The sequence below is a fragment of the Daucus carota genome, chromosome 7, assembly GCF_001625215.2.
Source record: "Daucus carota subsp. sativus chromosome 7, DH1 v3.0, whole genome shotgun sequence".
NCBI classification, from domain to species: domain Eukaryota; kingdom Viridiplantae; phylum Streptophyta; class Magnoliopsida; order Apiales; family Apiaceae; genus Daucus; species Daucus carota.
In genome coordinates, this window is record NC_030387.2 from 18,963,994 (window position 1) to 18,990,887 (window position 26,894).

At 36.8% G+C, this 26,894-nt stretch overlaps 1 protein-coding gene across 3 annotated transcripts; it reads left to right on the plus strand.

The window, feature by feature from the left end:
* The first annotated feature begins 10,488 nt into the window (after positions 1-10,488).
* On the plus strand, positions 10,489-25,608 carry LOC108192305 (uncharacterized). Of its 3 annotated transcripts, XR_001803343.2 has the most exons (22): positions 12,668-12,792; positions 12,940-13,015; positions 13,137-13,202; positions 13,470-13,551; positions 14,053-14,125; positions 15,396-15,481; positions 15,566-15,642; positions 15,873-15,938; positions 16,102-16,214; positions 16,804-16,883; positions 16,984-17,070; positions 17,247-17,327; positions 18,885-19,046; positions 19,125-19,283; positions 20,500-20,572; positions 20,693-20,811; positions 21,915-21,995; positions 22,536-22,673; positions 23,514-23,603; positions 24,751-24,804; positions 25,061-25,338; positions 25,502-25,608. XR_001803343.2 is itself a non-coding variant. In XM_064081174.1 (21 exons), the coding sequence occupies exons 2-21, from the start codon at positions 13,005-13,007 to the stop codon at positions 25,265-25,267; spliced, it is 1,905 nt and encodes a 634-aa protein (XP_063937244.1). In that variant the 5' UTR covers positions 10,489-10,560; positions 12,940-13,004; the 3' UTR covers positions 25,268-25,608. The 3 variants fall into 3 exon arrangements, 2 of the variants coding, with proteins under 2 accessions (XP_063937244.1, XP_017227634.2); XM_064081174.1 differs by lacking the exon at positions 12,668-12,792 and adding an exon at positions 10,489-10,560 and having other exon boundaries at positions 25,061-25,608; XM_017372145.2 differs by having other exon boundaries at positions 25,061-25,608.
* The last annotated feature ends 1,286 nt before the right edge of the window (positions 25,609-26,894 follow it).

Below are 26,894 nucleotides of genomic sequence, written 5' to 3' on the forward strand. Positions count from 1 at the left end.
TTTTTAAGTAAAAGAAAAGGGAAAATCGAATAGATTCAACATGATCCAAATATAGTATAGTAATTATCTTTTCAATTTTATTATCTGGAATTCAAATTTTATTTAGAAATAAATTTTAAGAAATAATTAGTGGAGTAATTGTTATTTTTTATTTCTCAATTGTTGTAATCTTGAATTGAATAGTTCCTACTGTTTAGTTAAATAACAAAATGGAGTAAATATTACACATGCATGCTCCACAATTTTTTTTATCGAACAATGCTAATAAAAATTTGTTGTATAGTTATTTTGCAGAAAAATTATAATTAAAACATTCAATTCATTTAAAGCAATTGCACAGAATACAACAGGGGCTAGTAAAGTAATTTGGTTAAATTTTTTTTTTTGCTAAATAAAATTTATTGAAAAAAACGGAAACACTAATACAAGATCCAGAGGGCAAGCCCCTAGAGAAAGAAATACGTTAACACAGGAAATTCCCTAACTAGGAGCAAGCATAAGAAACTCAAGGAGACAACAGAAAGATGATTAACTCAGCAACTAGACAACAACACTACAGCACTACAACAGACTATCTAGAAATAACATCTAATAAAGCAATGGGATGATGCCAGGATGATTGGCAGCCATTCTCTTGAAGCTGTTACAGGAGAATAATCTTTCCCGGACCATTTCCTTAACACGCAGCAGGACTCTTGATGGGGAATTATGTTTACCAACATTATGAATTCTGAAATTTCTCTCCTTCCAGGTGTGGTAGATAGCAACTGCAATAAACAATCCACCAATCCTTTTCTTAATTCTGCTAGTGTTACCAATAAAAAAAGCACCAGTTCTGCATAAATCCCAATCAGCATTGAACTGAACTGGACTCTCAGCACGCAAGGCCGCAAAGAAAGAACAGTTAGAGAATAAATGGTGAGAAGATTCCAAGCCCCCATTACACAGAACACATCGAGGATCAACCTGCATCTCAAACAACCTCATTCTATCCTTAGTTAACAAGCGATTCTTGATGGCCAGCCAGAAGAAGAACACACACTTGGGCATTATAAAGGAGTCCCAAACAATATTGGACCAAGGGCAAACCTGATTGGAGGTTCGAATAGATTGATAAATGGCAGCACGGGATACAAAATTAGCATACAAATCATCCCAAGTAATTTTTTCCTGTCTTTGAATACGAATCTGGGAGACTTGCTGTTGAAGATCAAACAAGCCAACATGGTCCGAGTGAGGAATATTCCATTCACAATCAGACATAAAATCTCTGGCAAGAGCCATAGGATTCGATTCAGTGATAGAAATAATATCAGGGTGGAAAGCACTAGTTAAAGATCTCCCTCGAAACCAAGGGTCCTGCCAAAAAAGAAATCTGGAATCAGCACCAATAATATATCTAATATGAGAAATAGCTTGATCTCTACAATTGAATATTTTCCTAGCAGCCCAAGAGCATTTGTAAGGTAATCGAGAGGACCAAAAAGCTTTGTTCTTCAATAAACATTTACGGAACCACATAACCCAAATAGAATTTGAGTTAGGCTGAATAATCCTACAAAGCTGGTAGAAGATAGCAGAAGAGTTGCTCACAAACAAATTCTTAATCCCCAGACCACTCTCCTCCTTGGGTGTGCAACAGTCGATCCAATTAACCTTATAATGGCACCGACCAGTAGGTTTATGATACCCTCCCCACAAGAACTTAAACATAATGGAATTTAATTGCTGAAGAGTGGACTGCGGCAGAAAGAGAAAGAAGTACCAGTAGCTTAACATGCCTCCGAGCACAGTATTAACTAGTTGCAGTCTTCCTCCAATATTAAGAAACTTAGTGGTCCAATTCTCAATTTTCTTGCTGAAGCGATTAACCAGAGGGAGACAATTGCTTTTTGAAAGCTTAGAAGTAATTAACGGAAGTCCCAAGTAGTTTATAAGCAAAGAACCTCTCTGAAATCCCAGAATATTAACAATCTCTGAGCATACATTTTCAGGAACATTTCCGAAGAAACAGCACGACTTCGAGTTGTTAGGAAGTAAACCCGAGACAGAAGAGAAATTGCTAACCCCAGACATTAAGGCAGACACAGAAGAAAAATTTCCCTTACTGAAAAGCATAACATCATCAGCAAAAGTCAGATGATGGAGTTGAATTTCATGGGCCACTCAATTTCTGCTTGCCCTATTGCTTCTAGAGTCTGGGTTGAGAAGGCCAAACCTTCTCCTCCTTCTGATCAGAATGTTGATGTTTCTAAATCTATTCCAGATCCAGAGATTAATTCACAGAATCCTCCTGAGCTTCCAACTGAAACTGTTCCTTGCGAGCATGCTCAGGTTCCTGTTCACAATAAGCCTTGCAATGCAGATATTCAAGTTGATCCTTTAATCCCCCCTCCGAAGGTAGTGACCTCTAATATCCCTTTGGATGAGACTAATAATGATTCTTGGACCACTGTTACGGGTAAACGGAAGCCTCAAAAATCTCCTGGGTCTGTTTCTCCTTCTCCTATGACTGGAGCCTCTCCACTCAAGATTAATTTTCCTCCTGGTAGTTTGCTTGTTGGTAGTAGGGGTCGCAGAGGTAAAGCAGAGAATAAGAGAGCTAAAGGGGTGTCTGGCACCCCACCAAACCACTAATTTTATAATGATGGTGGATTTTTGTTCTTACAACGTCCGAGGCCTAAACAATAAATGTGCTTTTGTTAAAGATTTCATTTTGGATAATAAAATATCTTTAATAGGCTTGCTTGAGACGCGAGTTCGCTCGAACGTTGCTAAGAAGGTGTCTTTGGAGGTTAACCCTCGCTTTTTGTGGCACCACAATTATGAGCACCATCCGGGAGGCAGAATTTGGGTCGGTTGGAATCCAAATGTCTGGAATGTTTCTATTATAGCTTCCACGGCTCAACAGACTACTTGCTCTGTTTTTCATAATAATTCTGACATCTCTTTTGTTATATCTTTTATTTACGGCCTTAACTCTAGTGCTGGAAGGCGTGTTCTTTGGCAAGAGTTGTCTGCTTTACTCCCTTCCCTCTCTAATAGACCTTGGGTCTGTAGCGGTGATTTTAATGTCTGCTTATGTACCTCTGAAAAACAGGGTGGCAGTACATCTTGGTCTCGAGGGATGATTGATTTCAAGGAACTTCTTATTCAATTGGGATTAAGTGATCTTAGAGGTATGGGTTGCTTTCTTACATGGCGGAATAGTAGTATCGAGGATCCGAAATTTTGTAAGTTAGATCGTGTGGTGGTGAATGATCATTGGCTCTCCACTTTTCCGATGTCTCTTGTCAATTTTATGGCTCGTGGTTTGTCGGTCCATTGTCCTGCTACTACCTCTTTGGGTATTAATCATGAGAGAAGATTTAAAAACTTTCAGTTCTTCAATCATCTTATTGAGCATCCTAATTTTAAGGAAGCTATATCTGAAGCCTGGTCAGTTACCTATATGGGGGATCCTTGGTATTCTCTTACCCGGAAGCTAAAACGTGTTAAAGATAGTCTTAAGAGACTTAATTCTATTGTCGGAGACATCCACCTTCGAGTCCAAGCAGCAAGATCAGCATTATATGACTTCCAATCTTCTCTCCCATCTCCCCCGTCCGCTGACCAATTATCCTTCCAAAGTTCTTTGGTGGAAACTTTTGCTGCTGCTCTAAAGGATGAGGAAGCTTTTCTCAAACAGAAATCTCGAGTTAAGTGGTTGAAATGCGGAGATGGCAATAATAAATTCTTCTATAACTCTTGTAAAAGCCATTGGAATGTCAACAAGGTGCTAAGTTTAGAAGATGCAGATGGGGTTGTGCACCACAATCACAATAGTATTGCTCAGATTGTTGTTAGTTACTTTGAAGACATTCTGGGAAAATGCTCAGAAGTTAATCCTTTTCCGGAGGATCTCTCCCTCCCGGTTCTTTCAGATGACCAGGCTGTTGATTTGATTGCTCCTTTCTCTGCTAGAGATATTTTTTCTGTTTTTAAAAAGATGCCAAAAAATCGCAGCCCTGGCCCGGACGGCTTCACTGCTGAATTTTATATTGCTTGTTGGGATATAATTGGCCCAGATGTTGTTAAAGGATTGCAATATTTTTTTGATACCATGAACCTCCCTCGCATCATCAACTCTGCTGCTATCTGCTTGGTGCCTAAAGTTCAGCAACCATCCTGTATGGGTCAGTTTCGACCGATATCCTGTTGTAATGTTATTTACAATGGTATATCTAAATTGCTTGTGAGCCGAATTAAAAGGGTGTTGCCATCTTTGATTTCTCCTGTGCAATCTGCTTTTGTTCCTCATAGATCCATTGGGGATAACATTTTTGTTGCACAAGCCTTGTGCAAAGGCTACCACCTAAACTCTGGTCCTGCCAGATGTGCCATCAAGTTAGATATTAGCAAAGCTTTCGATAGCCTCAACTGGTCTTTCTTGTTCCGGGTGCTTTCGTTCATGAAGTTTCCTCCTATTTTCATAGAATGGATCAAGGCATGTGTAACCACTTGCATGTACTCAGTTAAAGTCAATGGTAATCTGGAAGGTTTTTTTAGTGGAAAGGTTGGGGTTCGTTAAGGATATCCGATCTCTCCTTATTTGTTTGTGATAGCTATGGAAGTCTTAACTTCTTACCTATGTAAAGCTGCTCAGCTTGTCGAGTTCCAATTTGGTTGAATTGCATCAAGAAAAATTGAATTGCATTTAGCAATCATGAAAGTAAAAGGGTATGATTCTTAATTGTATGATTACTAAACTGTCCCCGGCTATATTCTCTAAAGTCTAAACCACCAGGCACCAGCCTTTCTTTTTCAGTGTCGAGTTCTCTCCAACTGTCTTCATCTCTCTCGGCTCTTGTGTCTCTCTGGTACTCTCTCCCTCCTTACTCCCTCTTCCTTTTTCGTGTCCGATTTTTGAATTGAGACCGGATTTTCGTTCTGAATCACTTCCTAAACTATATATATATGTCGTATGTATGTATAATTGCGGGTATTGCTTGGGTAATCAGAACCCACTTTGGGTTTAGTTTGATTTTGTGTTCTTGAATTTGATTCATGAAAAAATCTCGATAAGATGATACCTTTGTATGTGATGGCTCGCAAGGCCGTTCTGATGGCTCGCAATGCCGTAGGCTTTATGCCTGAAGCTTATAGATCCCCAAATCCGCAAGCCCGTAGGCTTTCCTACGAGATCCACCCCCTTCAGACGTTAAAACAGCCGTAAGCTATACCAAAGCAGGTGATCCAGCTACTTGTAAGCATCCTGCTTATTAATCCTAAACAGCTGGACACGTGGCAACAACCCCAACACCCTGTCACCCCTGAAAATCTGGACTGATCCCCACGTATACTGAATAGCTTCTACCACTCATCCCCCCTAGACAGTAGACTAGCCAACACATCCCCAAAGCAGCCACCTCGTCCAGTATAAATAGAAGGATTAAAACACTGAAAAAGTTAAGCACCACACACATAAACCAGAGAATACCACCATGAAGGCTACGGATCAGTGTTGACGTCCCTACGACCATCAGTTGGCGCCGCCGCCGGGGAACGTTTGCTTCACTTACCACCACACCACAACGACCTATTCTCGTCTTTTACGAAAAACAATAATAACCAAGACTTCTAAGAAAAACTGTCGTGATGGATAGTAGAACAGACAGTTCCTCTTCGTCCCATTCATCTTTTACCTCCTCTTATCCTTCGTGGGATCACAGCCAACTTTCTTATTTGTATGCCCAACAGCAGCAGATGCAAGACCAAGTGGACCGACTCGCTGCCCAGTTCGCAGGCAATCATTACGATGATTTCCCACCACCAATTTATCCCGACGAACCTCACGACTCTTATTACTCCCAACCTCCCCCCTACTATTCCCCCTACCATGATGAACCTCCTACGCCAGAGAGACACTCCCATCAAAGTTCTAACTCGAGTCAAGAAAGACTCGGGTGAGAAATTTCGCGTTCCCCGAGCTCCCATGGTTCAGCGCGCTCCAGGGGCGCGAACAGAAGGAGGCCATACCAAAGAGAACCCGAACCTGAGAGGAGGGGAGCCCCTACGATCAGACCTCGATCTCGTTCTCCTGGCCGTTGGAGATATGCCCCTCCCCAAGGTCATGAGCCCTATAATCCCGAAAGGCCTATCATTGCCCTAGAAGATATAGCCGCCCGAATAGCCCGGTTGGAAGGGGCACTGGCTGCTCCTACGGTGGCCCCCATAGGAGGTGTCTCCCCATTCTCTGAGACTTTGGAAATCGAGCCGGTGAATCCCGGAGTTAAAATTACAGGACTGGAGTCCTATAATGGTACCTCTGATCCCAATGATCACTTGAGTTATTATGAAAATTTGATGGTTTGTCATAGGTATAACGACATCACATGTTGTCGGTTGTTTGTTTCCACCTTTAAATCTTATGCCCGAACGCGGTTCTCATGTCTACCACCACGAAGTATCCATTCGTGGAACGAGTTTAAGACTGTTTTCTTAGCAAAGTTCCGAATCAATGTTCCCCAAGCGGTTCATACAATATCCTTAGAAAACATGAAACAGACACGTGGGGAAACCCTACGCAGCTATATCGACAGATTTAAGGTAGCAACCTCCAAAGTTCGGGACTTATGCCCTGCTGTAGCCGTAGACTCATTCATCCGAAACATGAGCTATGAAGAGTGTAAGGAATGTTGCAAGGAGCTGTGCAACCGAGAGCCGGCGGATCTATATGAAGCTTACAGCATTGCCTCCTCTTATATCGCCACTGACAAGAGAATCCGAGCTTACTATCCCAGCTCCCGTGGCGAAGCTTCTGAATCCAGAGTGCTAGGGCTGGCAATTTCAGACACGACCCGATAACCCGACCCGAATTCGACCCGTAAAATACGAATTCGGGTCAAGATATTTCGGGTTCGGGTCGATTTCGGGTTGACCCAAAATTAACCCGAAAAAATCGGGTCATTTTCGGGTTGGGTTCGGGTAACCCGAAATCCACCCGTATATATATATATATTATATATATTATATATTATATATTTAAAAGTTTATACTAAATATACAAAACCAAAGCATCACAGAGTCAATCATTCAGACATTCACTTCTTTCATCTTTCTTTTCACTACTCCCTGCTGCTAAGCTGCGCGGCTCGAACCCTAAATCTCTGGCTCGCCATCTATTCTTTCAGCCTCCAAATCAAACCCTCTTTTTTACTCCTCAATCTTTAACGTCTGTTTTCAAATCTTTAACTTCTCAGTCACTTGCTCTCTCAACTGGATTTGTTCCGTTTCAAATCTCTCGCTCGCCCTTTCAGTTGAATGTGTGTGCTTGCGAAGTTCGGGTTAGCTAATGCTTGGTTGCACGCAGATCTGTTTGTGAATCATCAGATTGTGTAAAAGATTTCGTGATTAGATTGTAAAAAAGATTCGGATTAGCTAAAGTTTCGGGTCATTTCGGGTCGTGTCGGGTAACCCGAAATTAATTCGAGTCGTGTTCGGGTTAGATACTTGTACCCATTCAATTTTCGGGTCGGGTTCGGGTTGGGTTAAAAATACTACCCGAGTATGTTGACCCGACACGAACCCGACCCACGACCCGTTATTGCCAGCCCTACAGAGTGCTAACCACTGCTAGTGGGACCCCCCACTACTCAAGGAAGAAACCGTCGTTTCCTCTCCCCAATTTATATTCAAAACTGCTCTCGAAAATTAAACCACTCGGATTTGCATATATTTCGGATGTCTCCAAGCCCCTAAAGAGGCGTTTCCACATCCGAGGGGCATCTGATGGCTCGCAAGGCCGTTCTGATGGCTCGCAATGCCGTAGGCTTTATGCCTGAAGCTTATAGATCCCCAAATCCGCAAGCCCGTAGGCTTTCCTACGAGATCCACCCCCTTCAGACGTTAAAACAGCCGTAAGCTATACCAAAGCAGGTGATCCAGCTACTTGTAAGCATCCTGCTTATTAATCCTAAACAGCTGGACACGTGGCAACAACCCCAACACCCTGTCACCCCTGAAAATCTGGACTGATCCCCACGTATACTGAATAGCTTCTACCACTCATCCCCCCTAGACAGTAGACTAGCCAACACATCCCCAAAGCAGCCACCTCGTCCAGTATAAATAGAAGGATTAAAACACTGAAAAAGTTAAGCACCACACACATAAACCAGAGAATACCACCATGAAGGCTACGGATCAGTGTTGACGTCCCTACGGCCATCAGTATGCATATTGGATTTTCTAAATTTTCAAAACAGATTTATGAGTTGGGTTTGATTAATATTGATTTGTTTAGATGATTGGGTAGAGATTATGTATACAAGTGTGATGGTATGCTTTTAGAATGGATTTGAGAGTGTAAGTAGCGAATTAATGATTTAGAATGTTATAAATTTGTAGCCTGCTGCTGGGCTGTTTTTGTAGCATAATTTGGGTTAATTGAATCGACTTTTGTGCCTAATATTTCTGTGATAAGGTGTTCCTTGATGTCTATATCAAGTATAAAAAATAATTTCAATGTTTCACTATATGAGCTAAAAGATATAGCCATTTAAGTGACATGTGTGCGAAATTTTGTTGTGCTGTTGTGATGCATCTGTTGGAGTCATTTTCTGGGTAAATTATGATATGCATGAGCAGTAGTTTCTTGTGATATTATATGCTAATTGGAGTCTATTTTACTCTCCAAAAAGAATCATTGCATTTAATTAATGAGTTGGGAATTATGATTATTTTAGTAAGGCATGTGCAGTAAGCAAAACTGCTTCGGTTTTTGATTTTATAAATTACAGTTAAATTATTTAAACTTTTATTTTTAAGCCAAAACATACTTTCTAGCTATTTAGGGAGTTCAGGGAAGTCTCCTAAAAATTTCAAGTGAAAATCATATAAATATGATTTATTAAAAATGTTTGAATGTCGGTAGCGCAACTTTGTGAAAATTCTGTTTTAAGGTCACAAAGAGAATTGTCTTCGCAAATTCAAATTTATGAGTTGAGTTGTGATTTATTAGAGTATAAATGTGTATTACTGGTTATTGGTCAGTAGTTGTTAATTTATTTGATTTAAAATTTGATTGGTTGGTTGTTGGTATTAGTTTCAAACAGGTAAATAGTCTGTAGGGATGGGCATTAATCCCGACCCGCCCGATCCTCGTACCAAATGGTGCGGGGATTTGGGGATTTTTCCGGGTACGGGTACGGGTCGGGGAACGGGGATGACTTTGAAAAAAAATCGGGGATCGGGCCGGGTACGGTTTTTCACATTCCCCCCGGCCCGATCCCCGAACCGCGGCCCGATTTTCCCCGATTGTCGGCCCGATCCCTGACCCGATTATATTATATAATATATATTTATTATAATCATTTAGTAATATGTTTATATACCTCTTTAGGTGCAATGAATTTTCACATCATCTGTTTATTGATTTGGGAAAAAATTATTTTGATTGGAGTCGATCTTGGATCACCACATTCAGATTCTAAACCACCTTCACAAGTGAACCTTACATTTTACCTGCCATTAAAATTTTTTTATTATTTGAATATGTCAGTATGTGTCTAATTAAATGTACACCATGCCACTATTATAATAATTTATTTTTATCTTTCGTGTTTATTAGCTTATTGATTTATTCAAAAACAAAAAATAAGAGGTTCTATGTTATATATTAAAATAAATACCCCAATTACTTGTCTTAAATTACTATTGCAAAATTATATGTGTTTACTTTAAATACACTTTATATTTCATATAATTAAATTTATTGAAATAAATTTTAATATTATTTTTTTTGTCAGGGAAATAAATTTTAATATTTAATTCTATTAATATATATCTTAAAATTAAAAAGGTCAAATCATTGAATATCTGTTTAAATTAAAATACTTAGGTACTAATTTGACATATTAGAAACTAATCGTAATTATAAATTTAAATATTTAAATAGAAATTTTAGCTTAAATCAAAAATCTCCGAATCACCGCGGATATCCCCGAATCCTCGACCCGAAGGGGCACGATGCCCATCCCTAATAGTCCGATAAGTAGAAGAGATGCTGCTGCAATTTCTAAAATAAATAAATAAATTTTCAAAATCTTATCGGCACATCCCTGAAGTATGGTCATCACTACCCGTCGAGAATATTGTATGGGGATTTTGTTTATATTAGAAAATATGTACAACCAAACAATACTAGTTATACATGTTATTTGGGGTAAAATCTTTTAGAAGATATATTTTTTTTTTAAAGATGTTTGTTAATGGTTGTGGTATGTGACTACTATGTGTTGCATGCTTAAGTGATATATGCTTACATGCTTTATATATGTACCAATGTGTATGTGTACGCTTACTAGCCTACGTGATTAAAGGTAGTCAATAATATTTATAATTATCGAAAGGGTAGATATAAGTTAGACGTTCAGGGTGAACGTCGATTGATTATAAGAATACTAAAATAGTGTCTCTACGTGTGTAGATTCGAAAGACGAGATTGTGAAACTTAGGAAAAGAAAGGCTCTGTTAGGTGACAGTTAAAGAATTACTTGGCCAAGTGGGAAGCGAGTTGAGGCAAGTTACCTTCCCCTCTCTCTTTCTCTCTCTCAAAAGCAAATTATTGATAAATGATGATAAGTACTGTCACCCCTGAACTACTTTTTGAATTATGAAAGTCAGATTTCCTTTTTCATTGAATATAATGTCTTATCCGGAAATATCTATCTCTTGATCGAATAATATTTTCTTTCCATATACTTGACCACTACAAGAATATGGAACTTGTTTCTATAATTTAAACTAAGAATGATTTTTGACTTGCAAGTGTCCTAATGATTTGAAAGGTTGGTAAGGTTTTTAAACTGAAAGATATTTCTTTTAAAGAAGAAAGTTTTCCAATTTAATGGTTTTCCACGGAATTCTATTGATTGGAGGCGTAAGTGGCCGAGTAACGCCGGTCCAGCTAATTGATTATGAAAACCAGTGAGGGCTGGCATTTGAAAGGCCAGAAGATGGTTGCCTTTCGGGTACCCTATATCACGTCCAGAGGGGTTGTAAAGTCCGGTTGGGGGATCGTACGTGGCTGATCACCCGTGCAATCCAAAGCGTTATACACTCCAATCAAGTAAAATATTTTATGAAAATAAATGTCCAGTTGTTGGACTGTTTTGAATATGAGATAGTTTTTATGATGGAAAGTTAAGTTTTGATGAAAAAATTGTTTTGAAAGAAAATGATATGAAAAAGAAAGTTTTGTGAAAGTTCTAAGGAAAAGAATAGTCTTTATGAAATAATGGTTTATAAAATTAATTTTTCCTTGAAATGATCTTTAATTTTGGAACCTCTGTTTCTGTCTTTGTATCTTTTGGCCTATTAATATAAATCTTTTGTCTTACTCCGTTGAACAATTAGATTATTTACTAACTGTAGTTGCTTGTTGAGCTTTTGTAGCTCATTTGGTTGTTTATCTAACCATGACAACTAAGCAAGAGTAAGAATTTAAATTGCACATATTAAATTTATTTTTTTTTAAGGAAATTGCACATATTAACCTCGTTTTTTTTGTCACAATTGCACATATTAACTTTGATATCACATTATCATTGGATCCCATACATAATTGGGTTAAATTTTGTAAAGAGTAACCAAATTACAGAAATGAAATTACAAGACTGCCCTTAATTGAGGGACAGATGTGGTATTTAATGGAAGTTTCACTTGCACCAATTTATCGTATAGATAGATACAGGGGCCGTTTGGCTGAGCTTAAAATAAGTGTTTTTTGCTTAAAATAAAAAAGTGAAGTAGAAGTCAAAAGCAAGTTAAGACTTATAAGTAATTAAACTGTTTGGGAAATAAGCAGAAGTCCTGAAACAAAAACTAGCAATCCTAACTTCTTTTAAGTGCTTCTTAACTTTTTACACAAACGGTACAAATAAGTGCTTATAACTTATAAGCCCAGAAGTCGACTTATACTGGGCAACCAAACACCACCATAATTCGGCCCTTAAAAAAAACTTTCACCAGCTAAAATCTTCCGCCACCAGGAAGACCCATTATCTTAAGGGTAGCGGTCCACAGCAACCGGTTGCTGTGGACCGCTTAACCAACAGCCCATTTCCTGGCCGTTGGATGCATATCCAGCGGCCAGGATCTTATTAAAAGTTTAATGTGTCCAGCGCTTTTTTAGCGCTGGACAGGGATTCCCACGTCCAGGTGTTATTTTCGTCATAGATGATATAAAAGATATGGTTCCCAAATATGATACACAAGAGAGTAATAAAAAAAATTGGAATATTCAAGAGTTTCTAATAACTAAGATAGTGCTAAAACCTGGATGTTGATTGTCATGCACCTCAATTGCTATATTATTGTAAAAGGCGGTCAAAATCTATCATCGTATTGATGCTATCTGTGATGCCCTGCAATCTCCATTGTCGTTTTGTACCATCAAATGAAGCACCTTTTTATTGAAATTGGTTTCACACACAATATAAGATATTAACTCATATGACACCATACGGGGTCATATGAAGAAACCCTGGTAAGCGCTGGACGTGGGAATCCCTGTCCAGCGCTAAAAAAGCGCTGGACACATTAAACTTTTAATAAGATCCTGGCCGCTGGATATGCATCCAACGGCCAGGAAATGGAGTGTTGGTTAACCAGTCCCTGGCAGCCGTATGCCAGGGTCCCTTATCTTAATAGGCCTAATTAGGTCTGTATAGTATTCAAAGATACTTAACACAGTAGTGTTTCTCGGACAGAGGAACGAAAGAAAGAAAAAAAGTTGATTCCCGCTCCTCTGTAAGTTCCTTATGCATCAATTAACTCGTATATATGTTCACAATCACACACACATATATCAGCTCTACTTATAATCCAATTGTTCTTGATATTATTTAATTACTTTTTAACATCTGCAATTGAAGTTGTCTAATTTTGTAATTACAGGGTTTAGGGTTTATCAATCCGTTAAGCATTTTTGTATGCATTGATTCATCGCGCCGCGATCAGTCATGAGTTCGAGGTGATTTCTGATTATTTTTTTTAATTTTTTAGTTTCGTAATGTGATTAATGCTCCTTTGTGAATTGGATGAATATATAGGCAGTAGTGAGTTGTGATGTATTGTTTCTTGGTTGTTCATAGGTCACGGTTGTGGTGCGACAATTGTGGATCGAATCGAGATACCCAGACTCTTGATGATGGCAGAGCGTGAGTTTTGTATCTATGTGTATTTGTGTGTGTAGTATTTGTATGAGGAGGAGTTTATTCACTATGTAGTGGGATTAGGAATTATGATGGTAGTGCGTTTATGTTATTTGGAGTTCTGCTACATTGTTTCGTTATCTGTTTATCAGTTAACTCCCCCTCACCCTATGTATGTTATGGTGCAATGTACACTATGAAAATATAATTCTCTTGTGAGTTTCTTTATGCGTTTATAATGAGTAAGGTGTTTTTTCTTTTCGTTTTTCTCAGATGCTGTGGTTTCTGTGGGAAACTTCTCGTTGAGGATAATTATTCGGAAGAAGTTACATTTGCTAAAGATGCCGGAGGACAGGTTTGAATGTCGTCTTTATAGCTAATGTTGTTCTACGTAGGTGGCAAGAAGTCATAAACCCTTGATATAGTTGTTTCTGTAGCAGGGGACTGTGGACTTGGTACGAAGTTAAGATGAAATGTCCAATTTGAAACTTTTGGGGCATATATTATTGTATTTGTTGCATGTTGGCAAAGCTTAAAATTTATCGTTGGACAGGCTTTGGACATATATATGATTGTTACGTGTACCTTGTAGCGAGAATCTGCAAAAAAAAAAAAAAAAAGTAGCCTTTTTGTGGGAATAAACTTTTTTGGGGTTTTTTTCCCCTGATCTATTATTTCACTTGCCTACATTCAGAGAATACTTTATATGGTTTAAATATGTTACGCATTAGATCATATTTATTTTAAAATATATATTATCTGTTTTCATATTTCTCTTTCTATCTCAAGAAAATTAAGTGTAATGCATAAAAAATAGTTATATATAATAAATATAGCTAGTTCTTTTGATGTTCAGAGTCGAGCACAAGGAACACTGAATAGATTAGCCAGTGGTTACTCTGCTTCGCGAGACAGGACATTAGACGGAGGTGAGTTATTGCTGTGCTCCCTACATCTTGTGTAATACACATATAATTATCAAAACAATTACTACAAGTACTCTCTGATTTACAAGGCCTATGGTTGAAATATTGGAAACACTTTCCTCGGTTAACCTCGGAGAGATACATTCTCATAATAGTTATAACACACATTACACATGCTGTTAATACATATATGTATTTGTTATGACTTAAATTAGATGATTTCATCTCCTTTGTATAATATAAGACTATAAGAGTCAGTGTTATTAAAGGCGCATATGCAAATGCATATGCGAGATGCGATGCGATGCGATGTGCACCTGAAGCGCTTTGCTTCAGAGATGCGACGCGCCTTTAATGATGTGCTCGCTTTTATGCGCATTGAGCTCTTATGCGCTGTTCAAAAGCGCAAAATTAGCATGCTTCTGTTAAAATGAGTCATTTTAAAAGAAAATGGGTTCAAAAAAAACCCTGTGGACCTTATAGTAACTAACATGAATAGAGACAAACCAGATTTACATGCAAGAACGAGAGAGATCGAACCGGAGACAAAGATTAAACTCATCTTCTTTTATGATTTGCATATAGATACCCACATATATATAAGATACACATATCTTGTACACACAAATATATTTATACATACAAGTGTTGTACATACACATATGACTTGAGGATGATGAAGAAGACTTTGTTAAGGATCCGAATTATATTAGTAAAGATGATGATTTCCTGAATATTAATGATGAAGAAGTAGAAGAATGGACTAAGTTTGGAATTCTTTGCTACTTTGACTTTAGAAGAATTTGGTTGCTTTATTAATTAAATTTCATCTTATCTATAAATGAATAATATTCTGCTTGTATATCATTTATATATGTATATTTATTTGTCTTCGAAGAATCCGCACATTTCGCATTCCGCGTTGCGCTTATGCTCTGAGGTTTTTTGCGCTTCTGTGCGCATATCGCATTTAATAACACTAATAAGAATAATTTCTTGTGCATATGCGGTTAAGACATACTACATTTAAGTGTCTAAGCTCCTTCCATCTGTAGATGTTTCCTTTTTCTGTTTTGTTAGTATCTGAAACTTCTACCCACTGAAGGAAGCTTCTTAAAATTTTCCCTTTAAATTAACAAAGAAAAACAAAAGATGATGTTCCTTTCAAGAGTTTTTTGAAATCTGCTTTAATGTTGGGTCCCTACAAAAATCTTTATAGTGACCAGAAAACAGAATACAGTCGTCTTTGTCCTTAACTCACTCACCTTTACAGCTTATGAGGATATGCAATGGATGCTTTCATCAGTGTTCAACGATGATGACTCTAACGTACTTCGACGAGCAAGAAACTTCTATAGAGTATGGCTATTGGATGTTAGCTTATTTATTGCTGGTAGTTGTTATCTATCAAGTTTAACTTTTTTGGTTTGTCTACCTTTGAAGATAGCACTGGAGAGAAATTTCACAAAAGGACGTCCAAAGCATCTCGTTGAGGCAGCTTGTCTTTATGTTGCCTGTCGGTAAGGAATAATGTTTTCAAGCCGCTGCTATTTGACCTGTTAACATTAAGTTTCTATTTTTAATATTGTGGAATGTTGTCCGAGCATAACTTGGAACAAAGACATATCTAATGAGAGGACCCAATAACAAAGTTGGGGGGGGGGGGGGGGGGGGGGGTAGAGATCTTTTTAATTATAAAATATATTGTGCTATATTTTTTATTAATTTGTTTTTGAACTTTATTGTGTAGGACATCGGAGCCTGATCCTAAGCCGTATCTTCTAATTGAATTTGCAGAGTTCTTGGGTAGAAATGTGTATGTATATTTTTTTGGAAGAATATATGTATCTTGTTCTGTAAAAACTTGCTCAAATGCAGCCTCTCCTTTGTGGGCATCTTTTCATGTTCACATGCATATGTTTGAAAGAGAGAGTGTAAGTTGATGTTAATTAATGTTTAAATTGAAAAACATTTTGCAGATACGAGCTGGGCGCTGTATATCTGACGCTTGTTCAACAGTTAAGCCTTCAGGATGTTCAGTCTATTCAGAAAGCAGTTGATCCAAGTCTTTTCATTCATCGGTTTGCAAATAGTAATTTTTCTGCATTTCATCACTCTTATTGTGGTTGGAGACAAATATATTGAATTGCTTTGGTCATACATCTGTCAGTTTCTTGATAAATGATTTCCTAAATTTACAACATTTTAGGTTGGAATTTATGTTTAATTTAGTAATTTGTGTATTTTGCATCTTCCGGTTACTCCAGTAGCTAGCTTTGTCTACAGAGAGTGTGAAGTGTCTTGCCTTGTGACCCAAAAGTTGAGAATAGTGGAGTACAGAAACAAAGATATTTTATATGTATCATTAGAGTCTTTAAGTGTATCTACTAAAGAGAAAGTTAATGTCTTTGTAAAATTAGCAATTTTGTTTTGCTTATAAGAAAGTTGGTTCTAATGTGTGTGTGTGTGTGTGTAAATTTTTTAGACTCTTTAATTCCTGTTCAGGTGTTGTATTCTCCCGCATATTTGTTAGCTTTTAGAATTGCAAATTAAATTTTTTTTTTACCCTCTGGTTGGGTAACCTATTGTAGTAGCTCTTTTCGGTATAATCACCCTAGGACATTTGTCACAAGTTTCATATATAAATAATTTTGTAATTTGATTGGTAATGCGTATTGTAGGGTTGTTAGGACAGACCGATGTCAATGTTGAAACGACTGCACTTAAAATTATTGCTAGCATGAAGCGTGACTGGATGCAGGTAACTTCTGTCAATTTCTGCATCAGTTGATGAAATTTGAGATTTTAAGTATATGGACTTCAGTTCAAATTTTTGGTTGAGTTCAATAACATACTTTTAGACGGGAAGAAAACCGAGTGGGCTATGTGGCGCAGCATTATACATATCAGCAATTTCACATGGCTATAGTTATACTAAATCACACATTGTAAGATAACTCATTCCTTCATTTGATGTCCTTGAATATCAGTCATTTTGTTTGTTGTAGTCGTGTATTTTTTAGTTATCTCCAGCATCTTCTTCCGTTAAATATCTACATCTGAGTTTAGCGTTTCTCTCTTAGTCCACTAGAGTGTTTTTTGTTTTAAATGTTGGTTTTCCCAGGTAAAAGTTGTTCACATCTGTGAAGCAACATTGACGAAGCGATTAATCGAGTTTGAAAATACAGAATCAGGGAGTCTGACGGTATGCTTGTTGCACCTCACTATTGTATATGTATCATGGGAAATTTTTGATTGTTTTGTAAAATATATCTTTAGACACGAGTAATAAACCCGTGCATTTCCTTACTTCTTCGTTCTTTCTAATTCATTCACTTCACGACTGGTTCTGAAAGCCGCATAACATCATATTCAACCAACCTCCATCTTCCCACCCATTTATGTTCGGATTCTATTTAACAATAATAAACAAACATAAACACTACAACCAGATCATAAGAAGACCTCTTATTCTGATTTTGGGGATCAATCATCTAATTGAATTTGACAGGCAGACTTTAGAGAGCATAAAAACATAATCAACATGATTACAAGTACAACCTAGTATTCATTAGCAATTCACTCAACTATCTCTGATTAAAGTTGAATAAGGCTCCTAGTAACTAATACTTGTCGACTTTGCCCACCTCTCATTAAGTAAATAATTCTCTATTTAGGCCCTGGCATAATTAACTAGGTCCAATACTCATCCTGATCTATGCTCTTATGGACCTACTGTAATTTGGAACTCCCGTTACAGATATCGTTTTGGGAAGAATGGAACCTCAGTGTTTCCAGAAGACCCTAGAGTCCTATCCAGCCTTGATCCTCTAACTGCAGTGTGAACGAATTTGTGATTGAAAATTGTTGAAGCTTCTCATTAGCATCTTTTCTTGAAACACCAAGAAATTATGTTGAACCTCGATTACTTTCTCTACAGATGCAGGCACCGTTGATTTCGGCTTATCTTCATCTGCATCTACTGATTTGTAATATTTACCTACTGATGAAACTAAGGTTGTCGTCTTGGACCAACATATTCGATATCTGCATTTTCCATTCCTTGTTTTAGAAACCTAACAAAAAAGTTGGATATCTGTATCATGGTTGTCCTGTGGGTCGACTAGTCGATTAAGCGATGAAGGTTTTATTATTGGAATAATACATTGGTGTTTTTTCACTTTCTTTTGTGAGAGGAGTATTATTGAACCCTAACCAGCCCCACCCCCCATCAAGTCAGAGAGTAGACGATTAAAGAAGAGAGTTAATACAAAGAATAATCGCGAGATTTAACTGATTATTATCATTTAGGATCAGCATTTTTATGAAATGCCTGCTGTAGCCAAATTAGGAGGTAGCATTAGTTGCAAACAAACACCATTTTACAACAACTGAAATATTAGATGCAATAGAAGGTTCTTAAAATGATAAGCAGAGGACAGTTGTTTGTGATCAGGATGCGCAACGAGCCTAATATATAGCAATTAAAATACAATACTCTCTCTCAATATATATTTGGACCTTAAGCTCTAGGGGAGTGATGATTTTTTAATAAGCTTTTCTATTCCCTTTCTTATAATGGTTTTGTGGTGGGACTGCGGTCACTTCTCCTTAATAGTATATCTGATGACATCAATATTTTGGAGCAGTAGTAGTTCTGTGTCTTTCTGTTCCACTCTTCAAAAGAAAAAAACAGAATGATTGTATATGACCAAAGTGTAATTCTTTGTTTACCTCTTTTATATATTTGCTTTGTGCACAGATTGATGAGTTCACCCAAAAAGCAGAAAAACATGAAGCAGAGCTTAGGTCACTGGGCCAAACCACCATTGGCATGAAATCCTCTGATAAGTGTGAAGTTCTTTGTAAGCACAAGGGTGAACTGACATTTGCTCATGGGCTCTGTCGAGAATGTTATGCAGAAGTAACTCCTTACTTTTGATTTCAGTTGAGAAGAATTTAGTTTTGAACTTTCTTATTCATGCTCTGCTGATTGTTACAGTTCATGAATTTTTCTGGAGGATTGGATGGAGAATCAGAACCTCCAGCTTTTCAGCGCGCACAACATGAAAGAATGGAGAAAGAGTACGCTGAGAAAAACGCTGTTGACCCGAGTTGTGATCACATGGCTATCCAGGGGCAGAACAGTAACTATATAAAAGTAGCTACCACAATTCTCTCTCTATTCAAGTGATACTTTAATAGCACTGGAATATGACGTTATTTTAAAATATATATTTATCATTTTCGAAGTGATCTATGTACATGTGCATTTCTTGAATTGCACTTTCATGCGAAGTCTGGCGGGCCATCGAGCACACAATTGTACAGTCATGCTAAGTCTGGCGGCACTGACACGTACGCACGGTCACGCACACACACACATACATGTTTATGTGCTCATTATTGAAGTTCCATCCATGTAGGAAGTTAAAGATACAAGTAATGATGTATATAGATCAGTGAAGTTGTGTATAAGCTATGTTGCTCGCACTCAAGTATGGAGTGTCAGATATTATATGAAATCAGAGTCCTTACTTGATATCCTTGTGTTGGACACGGGTAAAAAAGCATTGGGGGCCTAAGTTTGCACTATTGATATATGTTTGAAGTATGTTGGTATGAACTATGAAGTTTACGCTGGGGTTTGTGTTATCTTCCTGAAATATGGTTGTAGACTCCTTTTCACCTGATTGGCATCTAGTGTTTTTTCTGCCAATGTGCACTAGAAAAGATATATTCACTTACTCCCTCCATCCCACCCATTTCTATACAGTTATTTTGCATGTTTGGCACGCATTTTAAGGCTCCTGTAAAGTATAGTTCTATAACTTGTTAAATTATTTTTTTCCTGAATATTTAAGTATTAAATTTTTATTTAAAAGCAAAAAAAATATAAAATTATGAAACTATATCTTATAAGAGCCTTAAAATGTGTGCCGAGCCCTGTGTCCCAGATGTATACAATTCAGTGGAACTGAGGGAGTATGACACTATGACTTATCTTTGAGTTCCATTCCTCATCCAGTCTAGCTCCACAAAAGTAAATATATAGTTTTCTACAGGTCATTGTTTTGTTTCATTTCTGTTATATGCATAATGTAAAATGATGTGGGAACCCTTCTATGTCAATCAGAAAAATCTCTTTTTCTTGTTCAAGTTCAGTTTTAATTCACATGCTTGTATCTGATTTGTTTGGTTTTAAAAAAGGTTTTGATGTTCTTAATAATGATAATTATACGACTATTATAGATAAAAAAAAGTTTAATGAAGACCTTCAATTGAGTAATTATGTATTTCTTTATGTATTGATGTTCAGAGAACTTAATTTTTTTTGTAATTATTTTTTGTTGATTTTTCCCCCTATTTTTATCTAGTCTGATAGAAGATCAGAGATCCCAGGGGAAAGTAGAGATGAAAATCTGCACTTTTCAGAGGATGTTAATGCTGGTAACCTTATCGTTGATCACCATCAAATATTATGACAATACATGCAGTTACTTTGTGTTATTTTATTTCCAGAGACAGGGATGTGTGCGTACGATGTTTCCTAAATTTTCTGAATTTTAGGGGGTGCTACCAAGGAAGTGCCCATTGATGATGCTGGTTATAGCAAATTACAGGGTGCTGATAATATTAGTGCTGAATCACCTGCATCAGAAACCCTGTCTGATATTGAAGATCTTGAGGTTTGTAATTTAGTCACTATACTGTGTTCTTCCGTTATTGTAGCTTATTCCCTTAACGCAATGTAATTTGCATGTGAGGGTTGCTGTAACGAGTGCCTTTATGTCAATTTGGAGACCATGCATCTAGAAGTTGAAGGAAGATGCAAACAATTCACGTTAGATTTGTAAGAATAAATTAAATTACTAAGAGATGGTGAAAGTGCTCCTTCTGATACAAGAGTTTAAAGTTCAAATTCACCTCCTCTGCCCTATACTTTACCATTTATTAAATATGAAGCAAGAAAGTTGACAAACATAGTTAGTTTATTATTTATTTTATTGCCAAATGGAAAATAATTAAATATGCAAAATTGGATAAAGTAGGCAATTTTTTAACTTTTAGGGATAAATATGGATTCTAGAATTCATTATGAACTTTTCCCTCTCCCACACTGTGAGTGTAAGAAGTTATTAACAGGATGCAAGTGTGAGATGATAGTACTATTTTGCATAAATGCGGGCAAAGAACAGAGTTATTCAGCACTGAAGCTGAAAACTAAATCTCAACTGTATGATTAAATGTCAAATTCTGAATGTGTTGGTAAAGGAATTAATAAATTAGGTCAGTAGGGATTTCAGTATGTGTCAATATTTCTAAAAAGTTATTGGGGCAACATTGCCTTTTTATTGATCTATGCACAAGGTATTGAAGCCCATGTCGGCATCAGCAAGTTCCAGTAGGGTAATTTTTCTCTGTTCATGAGGGAGTCCTTTGAGGTGATCTTTTCTCTTTTGGAAACTTTAAGATATTTACTTACCCAGACGTCACTAAATTAAAGGTCAAGTCTGATAGACATAAAGTGCTAATAGTTACTAAAATTCACGTAATGCAAGAACGGGTGATACTTTATGGTGTCAGTTATGTGACTCCAATTATTGTCGTATTTTCCTGTTTGTACCTTTTTGTAATTAATATACTAGATGACAATACAAAGACCATTTGCCAACTTAGTTATAATTTTGTTTACTAGTTTAGATTTTCTAGTATCAAACTATATCTGGACGGGCTCCATGGGCCATCATCCATCTACATTGAATTGTTTCTCACGAATTGTCTTGTTTAGGTCGATAACTACATTCACACTGCAGAGGAGACACAGTACAAGAAGATCATCTGGGAAGAATTGAATAGAGAATATGTTGAGGTGATATGAAAATTTTTTACCTTTTCACTTCAGCATTTTCTTACATCTTGTTATTTGCATCAATGCTTTTCAACTTAGCCATCAAATCTAGACTAGTCAGTGATGAGTTGCATTAGTAGAGAACCAATCTTTCAAATAGTGTTTGGCACCATGAGTGTCATTGCGCGTCGTGATTGCATCTAGGAAACCACGGGTCTTGGATGCACAGGTGACATGGCCCTCACCTAGGTCTCTATAAGCAACAGGGGGGACAAACTCAAGTTCCAGTCCGCTAAACATAAAATTCTAACCAAAAATTGGAAAAAATTATTGCACTCTGTTATGCTTGAGCACTTTAGACTTATCACTCAGATAAAAGGGTGCTATGTTTCGCTGGAAAAACAAGCTGAAATTCTTTACTTCTCATGTTTTTTTATCTTTTCCCCTAGAGTAGACTACTGTCTTAGTTCATTGGATTGCTCCTGCATTTTTATGTTTGTTACTTGTTACTGACTTACTGTCTTTTATGCTGATGTAAATTATTGCCGAATGGATATATAGGAACAATTAGCCAAGGAAGCTGCTGCAGCTGCTGCAAAGGAGGCGTATGAGGCACATTTGCGGAATTGTCCAGAGGACATGGAGGATGCTAGAAAGCTTGCTGCAGAGGTTGCAGCAGCCATGGAACAATCGAAAAAGGTTAGTTTTGATTATATGAAAGTTAGATATTGATTGTTTAATTGTAATTGTTTAAGTTCCTACAGGGATTTTCGCATAGGCCTGGGCATACTGGCAGTTTTTGGAAGTGATTATATTTTCATTAACTTTGTACGAAAATCCTGCATCTTTTCTCTGTGATTATTAGTCTCGAAAATTATGGAGATATCTAACACTTCACATTTGCAACCCAAGGCAAAATCATAGAACTCCAATTTCGGACCCAGACACAACTAGTGAATAGTGATTGTTAAATATCTTAACCACCGTAAAAGATGCAAGTATGAGAATGGAACTATGAATTTCTTAAGCAATGGAGGTACTGACTAACATCAAACATATAGCTTTTTTATAGGTCCAGGGAACGACTAAAACTTGTGTTGATATGTAACTATAATGATGTTATACTGCAATCAGTATTTATTTTGATAAATAAATATCTTTTTTCATTCGATAGAGTGATATATACCTCATCGAGAATTTTTTTGGATCTGCCTTCGCACCCTGGTCTTGTAATTTTGAAGCTACCCAGTTATGGAGTATGTACTTAACTGGTCCTAGTGATCACTAAATTGTGGGAAACAATATTGTTTACTATTGATTAAAGTAATTTTTCTACCTACCAGTCCTGCAATCAATCATAGTGGATTTTTCACCCTCACACTATTAGAATTTGCTGAAGTACAATTGATCATTCACCTATTATAGATTAGGTGTTTTTTTGATATTATGGTTTCTATCTCCTATAAAAGCTTGAGAAAATGCTATTCATCAATTAACCACTACTTGATGACTTCTTTTTACTTAAATCATCATTTGCAGGAAAGACGACAAAAAAGAGCAGCAGAGGCTAAAAATGCAGCTCCTCCTCGAACTGCTGCAGAAGCAACCCGCCAAATGCTAGCCAAGAAGGTACTGCGTTAGTTGGTGACCGGAAATTATATTTACTGAAGTTTGATGTTTTCTTGGGAATGATTGTAGTGTCTGTGTTCATGCAAACCCTGACCAAGTGCAAAGACTTGCAACTCATAACTTATAACGCGAACATTAGGAGTCATCGTAACAAGTTACCATTATATAATATTATACATATTATACTATATACAAGTAGTTCGCCATTTGTTATCTAACATGCAACACAATGAAACTTAAATTATATAATATTAAAAAGAAGCCCTATAGATTTCTTTACGTATTCACCCAGGGTTGAGGAATGTTAGTTAACCTACATAGTATTAAATTTTTATGCAATTTCATTCACTTCCATCCTAATTAATATAAAAAGAAAATTGACAGTGAGTACTATCATGAAAAAATCCTTTAGGTAATTGATGTATCAATAATAGAAGAAATTGACAGTGCATACCATCATAAACAAATTATTTAAATAATTGCCTTGGAGTATGCCTGCTAACACTTAAGGCAGTAAAATTGCTTCTTTTAAGCTCAGATCAGATTTCTTATTCTGCATACATGAAAATGTGGCAAATTAATATTTTTTACTTTTGTAACATATAATCCATTTGAAACATGATTGTAATATATATAATAACTGTAAGTGAAGAAAAGACCAAGAAGTGAAGCAAATAAAATTGAGCAGAAAGTTGCTGAGGAACTATAGCTTTACTCTGCTGGAGTCATGTTTTAGAAGATAGTATTCGGTTGAGGGTTGTTCTTTTCCTAATCGCCACAGAGAAGCTCCTTTTTCTTTATAATACGTGCCCTGAATTAAATAGTTATGAACAATATATCTGAGTTTATAAGGAAACCTGGCTTTGATGCTTTGTATCTCTGCTACTGGAGTCACCTAGTTTAATATTTTTGAGCTAAAGGAATGTATTATATATTAAAAGTTATTGTTTTGTTATGTGGTGAATATTTCTTTTAAATTCAAAGATACTGCATGAGCAGTCTTTATATATTCCAAACCTTAGCTTTCCGTGTGTGTTGTATTGTGCTCCTTGTGTTAGGAGATAAGTTGTATCTTGTTGCTAATTTCTTGAAATGTATGCTTCTGTTAACAACTGTCATTAATGTAAGTTGTGAATTCGTTTTGCAGAAGCTTGACTCGAAGATCAACTATGATGTGTTGGACGAACTTTTTAATGACTCGGTATGTTGATCATCTCTTTCTGTTTCGGCGCTTTAATATGGCCCAGACCTCTAATTTTTTCTCAAACCTCTGACTTTCAAACACGGCCTTCATATCTGTATCTAACCATATGTCTTTTTAACTTATAAATATCTGGGGCAATTCTTAATTCTCATGTTTCTGTCAAGCCTTCTATGGCTGACAGATTTCATGACATTATTTGAGTTTCATCACCTCCGGATCCTTTGTTTATTGTAACTTTCACTTTTCCCAACAGTTTTCTCCAGATAACAAGAAAAGCCGTCTTAATGATGAGGTGTACGCCAGTGGAACAGAATACCTGAAGCAGAATATAAAGGAAAATGACTCTGAACTGGGTCCGGAAAATGAGAATGAAGATGGACCAGAGGAATTTTCTGAAGGCTTGCAATATGGTAATGAAGAAGACTACATTGATGATTATGGATATGATGAGGAATATTAGAATGATTGAAAAACCCATTCTTTCATCTATAATAAAGTTGGACTTGATGACAACAGATAGATGGCAAAGTGGTGAGATTTTAACTGTTGTACATTGTTCCTATATAGCAGCTTTAGTGAATCATCTGAATTTTATTATATTATACAAAAGATAATAAATGCACCATTAGAGGTGCTCTCTATATCTAGTCAAATTTCAGTGTTGAGATGACCACAACTATTTGTATTGTTTCAGGTGACCTTAATTTCTGTAATTCTGCACGGGATAGCATTGTAACAAATCATCATGAGATTTTGGTTTTTTTTTATATTTAACCAAATACATTATTTGCTTCGAACTTCGATCATGTTTCACTATTACTAAGCATGTGTGTTCTGTTGTGTTTTATGGTTTCATAGTGTACTAGCGTGGATTTGAATTTTGAACGCTGTAATTAAGTAATTAACTGATTCTAGTTGACATTGCAAATAGTTAATTGACTACACGGGTGGTGACCGGGAGGGCTAAGCATCCGGGAATTTGGTTGCCGAACTGAATTATATTTCGATTAGACAGGAGAGAAAATTATTATTGAATGAGAACTAAAATTATTTCGGTTATTATAGGCAGCTAAAGTTTTTATATCGTTTAAAACTGAGTACTAAAAAGTAATTTAAATTTAAAGACTAAAATTTTCTTAATGATCTTGTTAAGAAAGTTTTTAATAAGAAAACAGTTAAATACTTTTAGAAGATCGTTCTGGATCTGGGAGGTGGCTATTATCCGATCAGAGTTTGAGATAGACAATGCTTATTACTCGTAGATATCGCCCGTGAACACTCTCAAAATTTTGTTGGACTAGATTTACTGTAATATATTTTGAAGATCCGTCCCTTCCCAAATTTCCCTATAATATAATGGAGTATTATTACTTTTTGAGAAATATTTTTTTCAAGGTGATAATGAAATTATAAGTAGTGCTACATTGGAAACAAAGGGCCAAGGCGTTTTGGTTGACTGAGGGGGATACTAATTCCAAATTTTTCCATGCAGCAGCCTCAAAAAAGAAAAAATTAAATCACATCACGCACCTGGTAACTGGTGAAAACGAAGTAGTGGACAGTCATGAAGAAATGGGCAGGGTGGTGCTTGAGTATTTCAGAAATGTGTTTGATGGAGGGAATAGTGGTAATGCGCAGCCTGATAATGCAGAAGTTCGTGTTATTTCCGATGAGCAGAATGCCAGGCTTACGGCTGATATTAATTTCACGGAATTTACAGTAGCGCTGAAGCAAATGCATCTGGACAAAAGTGCTGGACCTGATGGTTTAAGTCCAGCGTTCTTTCAACATTTTTGGATTTATTGGGTAAGGAAGTATTTGATTGCTGCAAGGAGTGGTTATCGGATTGTGCGTTTCAAGCAAATCTGAACGATACAACAGTGGTTCTTATTCCAAAAAAAGAAAATATAGAACGAGCTGCGCCCCATAGCATTATGTAATGTTCTATATAAGTTCTTAGCGAAAGTCCTTGCTAATAGACTTAAGGTCATTCTACCTGGTGTGATATCTGAAAATCAATCAGCATTTGTTCCCGGAAGAAACATATCTGATAATGTTTTAGCTGCCTTCGAAATTTTACATTTTAT